Source organism: Glycine max, chromosome 9 (assembly GCF_000004515.6).
Source record: "Glycine max cultivar Williams 82 chromosome 9, Glycine_max_v4.0, whole genome shotgun sequence".
NCBI lineage: Eukaryota > Viridiplantae > Streptophyta > Magnoliopsida > Fabales > Fabaceae > Glycine > Glycine max.
Genome location: NC_038245.2, coordinates 42,906,563 through 42,917,728, shown reverse-complemented (window position 1 = coordinate 42,917,728; position 11,166 = coordinate 42,906,563). Strand labels below are relative to the sequence as shown.

The 11,166-nt window shown below is 36.1% G+C and overlaps 1 protein-coding gene, 1 long non-coding RNA gene and 1 other non-coding gene across 3 annotated transcripts; 1 reads left to right on the top strand and 2 right to left on the bottom strand.

Annotated features, from left to right (window-relative positions):
* On the top strand, positions 1 to 6,419 carry LOC100810166 (protein PIN-LIKES 3). The gene is made up of 11 exons (XM_014762286.3): positions 1 to 197; positions 426 to 594; positions 679 to 758; positions 852 to 976; positions 1,776 to 1,897; positions 2,156 to 2,380; positions 2,844 to 2,936; positions 3,350 to 3,450; positions 4,014 to 4,066; positions 4,169 to 4,354; positions 6,261 to 6,419. The coding sequence occupies exons 2-11, from the start codon at positions 460 to 462 to the stop codon at positions 6,383 to 6,385; spliced, it is 1,245 nt and encodes a 414-aa protein (XP_014617772.1). The 5' UTR covers positions 1 to 197; positions 426 to 459; the 3' UTR covers positions 6,386 to 6,419.
* MIR4354 (microRNA MIR4354) lies at positions 4,706 to 4,855 on the bottom strand. The gene has a single exon (NR_048674.1). It is a non-coding gene; the product is annotated as a microRNA MIR4354 (primary transcript).
* Positions 6,420 to 6,630: 211 nt separating the features above from the next.
* On the bottom strand, positions 6,631 to 11,166 carry LOC106794640 (uncharacterized). Its single transcript, XR_003262874.2, has 2 exons — positions 7,570 to 11,166; positions 6,631 to 6,796 (listed from the first exon to the last, which is right to left on the bottom strand). It is a non-coding gene; the product is annotated as an uncharacterized lncRNA (long non-coding RNA).

Genomic DNA, 11,166 nt, shown 5'->3' with positions numbered 1-11,166 from the left:
GTTCCGTTTTATATATTGGTCACGTAACAAAATCTAATATAATCGTCGTTTATTTACGACTTTTCTCTGATCACATTTCTTGAATTTCTTTTATTCGTGGCGGATGTGATGCATATATCGTAATTTCAGAACAGGACTGCTCTGTCTGCTCCTCCTCTTCACTTTCACGTTCATGAACGCATTCCGTCGTTGTCGAGGTCTTGTACTGTCGTACGAGGATGCGACAAAATCATTTTGTTTTTCTACCTTTAATTTTTGCACTTCTGTTTTTCATATTTGCAGATTCATATTTTGTTACTATAGTCTTTTTTTCATTGCGTGTTCATATTTTGTTACTATAGTCTTTTTTTCATTGCGTGTAAGTTGTTAAGGAAGTCTAACTCAAATTATTATAAATCTTTTTATATTGTCTTTGATTCATACAGATAATAAAAAAAAGGTTGTTGATGGTTTGATGTAATGGGGTTTATAAAGCTGTTTTCTGTTGCCTCTTTCCCGGTTATCAAGGTCTTATTGATTACTGCACTTGGCTTGTTTCTTGCACTGGATAACATATCAATATTGGGAGAAGATGCAAGGAAGAAAGTGAATCAGGTTACAATACCTGAAAATCTATTTTCTTTTGTTTTGTTTTTTTCATTGTGCAGTTTAATGGAAAGGGTGCTCTTTTTGGAATAGCTTGTGTTTTATGTGTTTAATCCATCGCTGGTGGGTAGCAATCTGGCCAAAACCATTACTTTTGAGAGTGTTGTTAAGTTGTGAGTATTGTTTATATGTAATCTTGTGTGCTGCTTCTGATTTGAGAATCAGTTTCTTTGTGTTTTGTGACATTTTTTTTTCTTGGCATTTAGGTGGTTCATGCCGGTGAATATTCTTGGAACATTCATATTAGGCTCGGCCTTGGGATGGATTTTGATTAAGATGACAAGGCCTCCCAAACGCATGGAAGGTCTAATCTTGGGTTGTTGTTCTGCTGGTATGAACTCCTCTTCACAAATAATTGAATGAATGCAGGAAACAGCACATGTAATCTGCATAACCTAGTACATTTGAGAAATCTTAACTTTTTAGGCTCATAGATTCTCTCTAGCTGCTGGATGGTGGAACAAGGAAAGAGAAAGACACAGGTTCTAGGTGGGACCCGCTTGTCTTTCTCTTCTTACAGTGGAGAGGAGCCACATCCAATTTTAAGTCATTAAGATAAAAATGCCGCTTCATAGTCTCTATCTTATTCTTGGAGCTCACATGTATATATTACTCCGAGACTGAAAAATGAAACTTATCGCTTGCATATTTCTATTGATTCTGTATTTTTGTCCTCTGTGTGAGTCTTGGCTTTCTCTCTACAATTTTGCATATTTTAAATATATAAAAGAAAGAACGAATTATCCCAAATGATGTTAATGCTATATAGGAGTTCCTTGTACATGAGGTTCATGCCACCAAATTCGTAACCGATGTTAATCTAGGGGGTGACAAAGTGGATGGATCGGATAAATTTTAATTTGAATTATAATGGATCAGAGGAAAATAATTCATTCATGCATTTTGATTCCTTAAAAAATAATTTCAAATATATGATCCATTCATGATTCATTTGATAAAAATCCATCCAAATTATAGGCTTGTTTTACCCACAAAAGTTCTACTTAGACTAAGAATACATCTTGCAAAATTCTGCAATGCATTATTTTTATTAGAGCATCAAACTTTTGCATCATTAGTTGATTGATGCATTTTATGGTTGAGCTCATTTTTTAGATTGATATGGACAGGAAATTTAGGGAACCTGCCTATGATCATTATTGCAGCTATATGTAAACAGGAAGGCAGCCCTTTTGGAGAACCTGATCTCTGCAATCAATATGGGATGGCTTATGCTGCACTTTCTATGGCGGTATGGAACATGTTAATTTTGAAGTTGCAAGTGCTGATATAGTGTGCAGTGTGCGCTTTACACACGAAAACAATAAGCTTAAGAGAATTTTCATGGTACCCTCGGAAATTTAAGGATTTTGGTCATATTATTGAGAAACTTTCTTCATTCAATTATTGACCCAAAAAATAGTTTTACCAAAACACTTAGATTTCTCTAGGTACCATAACAACTCTCTGAACTTAATTGGCTATAATTGATTCTATGCTTATTTTTTAGATTGGAGCAGTTTTTCTATGGTCATATGTTTACAACTTAATGCGGATTTCCTCAAGTAGAATCCAAAATGAAGACCGTACAAGCAATGACAGCAGCATGTTGAAGGCTTCAGCAGACATATCAGTTTCACACCCACACAATTTTTCAAAAACACTTAATACTACAAAAGGCACCGTGGATAATGCATATACCATACTGCTACCTGAAACAAATTCGGAGGAAAAAGTGAGGCTTGCTACAAACTTCCCTTTTTAAAAGTTACTTTTATTTACTGATTTTATAATTTATGAATAGTTTTCCTTTCAGCTTTGTTCAAGTAAAATTTGCATTTTAAACAGTCAAGAGTTTATATATAATGCTTACGACAAATGTTAACAACACATTCTTTGAAATTGTGTTATCAACATATTTATTATTAGATAAATTCCATGTGAATTATTTGTAGTATGAACAATTTACTTTGTAGTGTGAACTATTTTAATTTGAATTCCACTGCAATCTGCTTCTATAGGCTCTAGGCAAGAGATTTTACCTAATAATATACTGAAATACATGATGCATATATCACTGAGTACAAGAATTTTCATTTATAAGTCATAAGCTTCTGTTTTTGTTTCTCTTCATCTGTCTTATGACAACAGATGTAGTCATAATAATGTGTTGGGTTTTTTTTCTTCTTTTTTTCCAGGTTTCATTCCCAAGTAAAATTAAGCACTACGTTAGGATGATCTCAAGCCACTTAAATTTCAAATCCATGTTTGCGCCATCAACCCTCGGAGCAGTATGATACAGCACTCATTTCCTAATTGGAAACAATTTGTTATCATATTTTCCCTGTTGATCATTCACTAATTATATTTGGTCCCTACTTGCTAACATAGAATTCACTAGTCTTAGATCGGATCCATAGATACTTTTAATAGCATAGAATCGGTATGATGGATTTGGATTTTGGATATTTAATTTACTTGGCTAAAATTCACGAGGTTTCATGCATTGCCACATTAGTAAAGTACATTATTTCAATTTTTTACGATTTTTTTATATCCATTTTTGTTAGTACTTAATAGTAAAATGTGTTATTTTGGTCTAGAAAGTAATAGTCCTAGTACATGTCTCAAATCTTATTTATTTCAGCTTAATGCTGCAACAAATTAATAGTCTCCAAATAATTTTTTTTTATATGTTTCACAGATTGCTGGTTTTATCATTGGTGTAGTCCCCCAAATACGTAATTTCATGATAGGCAATAATGCCCCGCTTCATGTGGTCGAAGACTCAGCTTCCATGTTAGGGTATGCATCTCAAAACTTAACTCTTTAAGATTTTTAACTACAAATTGCTTATTGTTTAACTTTAACATGATAGCTTCCCACTTTTTGGTATCTAACAAAAAAGAAACCTTCAAATTTTGCTCACTGGCCAAAAGTTTCATGTGCTAATGTTATAACAATCATGTGCCCCATACCGGTTTGTGCACGTCCCAAAGGTTCAGAGACCTTTAATTTGGTCGTTTTAGACAGAGAGCTAGATTGATTTCTTTAATCAATACTTTAATTTCTTTCATCAAGGTTTAGGAAAAGAAAAGCCAAAAAGAATGAAAAGGAGTAAAGTGAAACAATTTTTTAAGTTGTTTGGTAGGGAAAAAAGGAAAAAAAAAAGAGTAAAAAATATGAGATAAATATCCTTAACAAATTATAACTTTAATGTGAATATTGTAAAAAAAAAAAAAAAGCAAGTGTGCGTGCATATGGGCGTAAATGTTGTAATGTGATTTTTGGTTTAATTTCACCGTTATTCTTTGGGTCTTCAATTCAAGACATCTATCTAACTTTCATTTTTCTGTCCCATTTTCTAGTGAGGCAGCCATCCCTACTGTCACTCTAATAATGGGTGCAAACCTACTTAAAGGTGATGCTTTATACTCATAATAGTAGTTTTTAAAGTGTACTACTTTCCTTTTAGTTTGGTGATTTGTTTATTAAAGGAAAAAATTATGGATAAATGGGCCAGGTTTGAAAGGAACAACTGCTCCAGTGTGGACCATTGTGGGAATTGTAGTGGTCAGATATATTTTCCTGCCTCTTTTGGGTATTGCAGTTGTCAAAGGTGCTATGCACTTGAGTTTGGTGCATTCAGATGCCTTGTATCAGTTTGTGCTTCTACTTCAATATGCACTTCCACCAGCCATGAATATAGGTACGCTAAATCTACCTTACGGTCAAATATACTTTTTGGTTTCTGAAAATATTTCAATTTAATTTTAGTCTCTATAAAAATTCAATATGTTTTTATTCTCTATGTTTTTACATAAAACAAAACACATGCTTTTAGTCATTGGAGATTAAAATCACATCATTTTTTTAGTTAAAATGTAAATAACTAAAATGTTAAATTTTTGCAAAGATTAAAATTAGATTTCGAGATATTTTGAGGGATCATAAATGTATTTTGTGAGAAAATTATAAATTTGGACACCACTGCAAGGTAACTATTATTTATATTTTTGTATTATTTGGCTAGATGTAATGTTATAAAACTTGGTTTGATTCGGCCGGTTGGACCGATCCAATTGGGATCTGGTGACCTAATCAGATCGATTATACTATTAGATCGGTCACGTAATAGACTCGAGATGACTTGGTCAAACTCGACCGGTTAGGTCACCGGATCCCGATTGGAGCGGTCTAACTCGACCAATTTTACAAAAAGAAAAATGAATCATCTCTATAACATCATTTTGATGTCTCATTATTATCAATTGTTATTTTGGATTTTAGAGTATGAATGTATTTTTCTTAATCAAATAATGTTAGTTATATATTTATATATAATATATACATATATAATTTTAAATTTTTAATATATATCGGATTAAACTGGACTAATTACTGGTCCATCGATTGGACCACTAATCCATTACCTTGATCGGATCAAGAACCAGACCGGATTTCATAACATTGGTTAGATGAGTTTTTCTAAATAGAAAGTGTGACTTTTTAAATAAGAAATGATACATAAATTATTGGTACAATCAATGTTGATTTTGTTTTGTAATAAAAGGTGTGTCGAAAATAAAATGTTTGATGTGTTGTATTCTTACCACAAAAGTAACCTTTAAATATGACATGAAAATGCCTGTGATCATTTAAAAGTGTGTTCTCTTTCTAAAGCTCCTAAGGGAATATTAATACTCTTGCACTAATAAGTTTAGCCAACAAAAACTAACCATCCTAACAATTAATATTTGTCCGTAAAAAAGAAAACTTACACTAGTATTGCGTAGTAAGTTCCTTGTACTGTCGGAGGAGGTTTCTTATATTGCCGAAGGAGCGCCCCTTCGCAATATCAGTAGTCAGTACCTTGATCCTTAATTGCTAGATATAGATATCATCTAAGTCTAAAGCTTGAGAACCAAATTTATCATAGATTCAGCCAGAGTTGCCCAAAAGAAATAAATTGCAAACTCTAATCAAAGAAGTCAACCATGGGTTAGGCCATAGAGTTTTTGGCTTAGAGAAATCAACCATAGGCTTAGTCGAGGAGTGAACCACGAGCTTGACCAAAGAGCATTTTTTTTAGTTACCTCTTACTAATTAATTTGCTTAGTATTTGGATATCATGTCATTTTACTTGCGAAGAGTTTTATTTTACTTTAAAAATACCTAAATAAGAGCAAATAAACTAGGAAATGACTTTTAGAATACAAATGAACAAAATTAAAGAAGTTAAAACATGAATGTTAGTGACATTCTCTCTAACATTTTTTTGGATATTTTTTATGTGATTGGTTAAAATTTATTAAAAATTATGAATTTTGGTAGGTCTTATTTTTCATTTAATATAAATCAAGAAAAAAACATTAATTAAAAAGCAAAACCTACCAAAATTAATGATTTTCAGTAAACTCTAATCCATCATATCCAAAAGAGAGTGTCACTATCTTAAAGAAGTTATGCATTCCTTTAATAGGGAAGTATCGTTTTGTTTTTCTTTTGTTTCAACTATTTTTACTATTCAGCGAAGAACAAAAACTATTTTTACATCAGAAATTCATTAGGCTTAAGTACTCACAATAAATTTTGTTCTCGGTTTATTTTGGCAGGCACTATTGCTCAATTGTTCGGATCTGGTGAAAGTGAATGTTCTGTTATCATGCTATGGACATATGCTTTAGCATCTATTGCAGTTACCCTTTGGTCAACTTTCTTCATGTGGCTAGTGTCTTGATTTTGCATTAATTAATATTGATATTTTTATTTGAGTTTTTTATTATCTCAAAATTAAGGATAGGGGTAATTTGATAACATTGGATGCAAGTACAAGTATCATAATTGATAATACTATCTCACTTTATACTTACATATATATATATATATATTAACAGTAATAATAAATTACACAAACACATGTGCGGAAGAATAAATTTATTACTCCAGGAGTAAGTCACGTGTGAGACCAAAGGAAGAATCACCTTAGCCAAGCCTAACGCCAAGCTCATAAAATAGCAGCCTGCATTAATATTACAAATGCACCCTCTGGTGGAGTATTTACAAACAAAAATAGTGAAGCTAGTGCTGAAAACGAATCTCTGAAGCCACTGGACAGAATTGTTGAAGACAAGTTCATTTCCCATTTTCCCTGTTATGGTCATTGAAGGCAGTTAAAAACTTGATTCATATAATACAAGGACTTGGTGAAAAACTTGATAAAACTACAAGAACTTGTGAGTAATGTAACCACGATACATGATCCAATCGAATACCCATTTAGAACCTCAAGTAGAGACAATTTCAAGTCATGTAGGCCGAAGCAACAGCTAATTGATAGTGATGAATGCCAGGACGTTGTTGCCAATCAATAGAACAAGAGATTAACAGTAAAAAATAAAACCAGAAAACGTTACTCCTCTCAGCACAACATCAGTAAACAAAAATAAAAATTAAGGACCAAGTGGTACTCAAGGAATCAGGATTTTATAATTCATTGGCTGAAAAACAAAAAAAAAAAGGCATTTGAAACTACTCTTAAAGATAATACCGTGAAAGGCAAAATGTTTAATTGCAGAGCAGTTAGTTCAGCATCTTATTGGGTATAATCTATCAATTCACAGCTTTGCATTCTTTTCTGAACCAAATCATGTATGTCACTAATACATTCTTCCAACGGTAGCAAATGTTTAATTGCAGAGCTGTTAGACTTAGTTCAGCATTTTATTGGGTATAATCTATCAATTCACAACGTTGTAACCTTTTCTGAACCAAAACAAGTATTTCACTAATACATTCTTCCAACAATAGCAAATGGCATGACTGCTGAATAGGAATTTCCCTAGTCTCAAGTTCAGGTGAAGCCAAATGCTAATGAAGGAGATAGGCATGGAGAAGTAACCATTGCCAAAATTACTCGTATACCTGCTAAGTAATTGACATTTGATGTATAACATGCCTGATTTTGACAACAAGCGAATGCTGGATGAAAGACTCGGTGATTTTGCCCACATGATTTTTCACTATTGCAAAGGCCTCAGAATTGATTTTCCAAATAGACCCAGAATTTAAAGAATTGATTTTGGCCGGTTGAATTGATTTTTCACTATCCTCACAATACCTCCACCTCATTCAGTTTGTATGAGCAACATCCACAAGATTTGGAACTTATCCATGTGATCTTAACAGAATCGTCAATCCCTGCAATGCCCTATATATACTCTCTGTCTCAGGATGTCTCTCATCCAAGGAATAGAACTCCACCACACTATCATTGCACCCAATAACACTACATCCCGGCACTTTCCTGAACCCGGTCTCTCTCATCGTGACCTTCAATCGGGCAACATCTTGCCATCTTCCAAGATCCTAGTATATGTTTGAAAGCATGACAAAGTTTGCAGGGTTGTTGGGTTCAAGTTCAATGAGCCGTTGAAGCGCCAGCTCTGCCATTTCAACATTCTTGTACATCCTACATGCCCGAGCTGCCTAAATAACTGCATCTGGCTCCATAGGCATCTTCCTCACGAAATTCACTGTCTGGTCTATAAGACTCTTCCCAGCAAATCCACCATACATCCATAATGCTCAATCTGAGGTACGATCGAGTAATCATCAACCATCGATCGGAAATGCATAAACCTGTCTCTCGCCAACCCCATCTGTGTGCAGGCTGACAAAATCCCAACCAAAGTAACACCGTCCGGCCTCTCTCCTGTGCTCTTCATCTGCTCAAACAAACTCAAAGCATTAGCCATGTGGCCATGCATGGCGAGGCCGTTAATTATAGTGTTCCATGTTATTACATCCAAGCCATTAAACACATCAAGAGCTTTTTCTATAATCCCACATTTCGCATACATGTTAATCAAACCATTTCCAACAAACAAGTTCCCTTTATACGCATTTCTCTCTGCATAAACATGCACTCACTTACCCATCTCAAGGTCCCCTAATCTCGAACACACGGACAAAACCGTCACAACGGTGTAATCATTAGGAACAACCTCACCATCACCACCTTCTTCACCTTCACCTTCAACCAACATCAACATCCGTTTAAAACACTCCAAAGCCTCATTAAACTGCCCATTCCGAACATACCCTCCAATCAACCCGTTCCAAGAATAAGCATTCCTCACAGGCATTTCATTGAACGCCTTCACGAACGATTCAACCTCACCATTATTCGCGTATTCGTTCAGCACCGTGTTCCACGACATCATGTCACCATTCGGCATTGCATCAAACAGCTCCCTGGCAGTCATCACGCTCCCAACTCGATGTACCCCGAAACGACGACGTTCCACAGCACCACGCCCCGCTGCGGCCCGAGGTCAAAGAGCCTCCGGGCGGAAAGCATGTCGCTGCACGCCACGTGTGCGGCAATAATAGCAGTCCAAGCGAAAACATTCTTCTCGCGCATTTCAGCAAACACCTTGTAAGCGTCCCCAATAAACACTCCCCCTCTCAACGAATACATATGAATCAACGCACACCGCACAAGCGTGTTCGACTTAAACCCGCGTTTGGCTACAACGCAACGAACCTGTTCTCCTTCTTTCACCGCGTTCGCATAGGCGCAAGACTAGACTACCATGGGGAACTAGAAGCAGTTCGGGAACGCGCCGGCGCGGTGCATGCGCGCGAACGAAACGACCACGTCGAGGTGGCACTCGGCTTGGGCGTACCCTCGGAACGTGGCGAATTCCGCTGAGGCGCGCCCATGCTGTGACGAAACTCGGGGTGACGTAATCGTTGCCCTGGATTACGTGGGTCACACTATCTGGGCTTAGATCTGGTGCAGCTGCGCGCAGGTTCCGCATGACCGTAACAGAGAAATGATGTTGTCTTCCACCACTCTGTGCAGTGGCTTCGGAGTTTCGTTCACTGCTAGCTTCGCTATTTTCGTTTGCATGATTTGTAGCCGTAGATTTTATATTAAAAACAGATCAAACGGCTTGTGTAGCATGATGAGATACTCTGAAATCGTGTCACAGTTACTGCTACTAGGACCTTCTTCCATTTGAATTTTCTTCTGCGTGCACCGCGACGTTTGAACATGGTGATGGTATATTGAAACAAACGTTTGAATTTTCAACGACAAAACCCTGGTTCTCTTCCACGGCATGAACTAGAGACTACCAGAGAGGACGAATTTTTCACTTTACTTTGGGTCTTGCGGGTCCTGTTAATTAAACAAAACAAATCAAAGCTCTTGTTATTGCGTGATAAAATTTGTATCAAACCTTACTTGCATTATTGTCCTTAACACACGTGTTAATTATGTTCTTGTCTTCGAACAAAAAGATGATAGGAAACATGTGCTGATTTTGACGAGTGATTGATGTTTAAGAATTTTTTAAAGAATTGTGGACTTCTATCATGGACCACCTTCATAGGTAAATCACTAAAGCATGATGTATCATTTTTTTAGTCTTTAAATTAATTTGGACTAAATTATGTTTTCCCTTTTCATAAATATCCAAACGTTTTAAAATTGAAATGTGTCAAATTTCAAAACAAATTGGACTTTTCAACTTTTTACTTCAATTAAATAAAAGTATAATCAATGTAAAAATTCCTCTCAAAACCAACATATTATGAATCCCACTCTGCATCCCAGTTGAAATGCGTTTGGATCTCTCCCCTATGCAAGGAGACATAAGATTTTTCACGAATTTATGATTTGTGATTCTTACAATTGGCTTGAAAGGGCCAATGGCCACTTGTGAAATGTTGCATGATGCTTGTGAATCATTACACGTCAAGCAAGTTTAAGAGAAGTTGGGTGTGCTTTTCAGTTTCACTATGCCAAGCCTCATGAAAGAGAATGGGTTTTGGCCATACACAAAGCCAATATTAGAAACTGGGAACTTTTGAAATCCAACAAATTGCTCTAATGGATAGTCCTTAGAAGGTGAAATTTAGTTATGAAATAAGTTCAACCTTTTCTAAAGGAACAATGCCTTAAAAGGCTAAACACCAAGTTAAACATTATAAACTCGCAAAACCACCGTGACCCATGGTGAAACCCACCATGAACCCTTCGAACCACCACAATCGCAATCGCGAACTAGCTCTCGTCATGAAACCCACCGCGAACACCCTCGTCGGAAAAATGCACCACAAACATACATTGTTGCCCATCTAAACCCATAAAAAAACCAGATCTGGTTGAAAAGTTCAGATCCGAAACCCATCACAAAAACTAGATCTCCTTCAACGTCTTGTTCTAGAGACTAATTAATAGCTCCTTCGCTTTTGCCAGTTGCAACCACCTCTAGCCCTACAATTCCCGAGTCGTAGTTCTTTAAACCCCGATTCTGCTCCAACTCAAACCCACACGAGTCTAACTTGCTCCAAGTCGAGACCCTCAACGTCGCCGCCGCCACCTGCTACAACCATGGGCTCCTTCGACCAAACCTCCGCCACCAAAGGGAGGGGTTCACATGGAGTAAGGAGAGGAATTTGGGCTAAATCATCCATGTTAGATAAACAGAGGTAAGGTTAGTGTTTTGA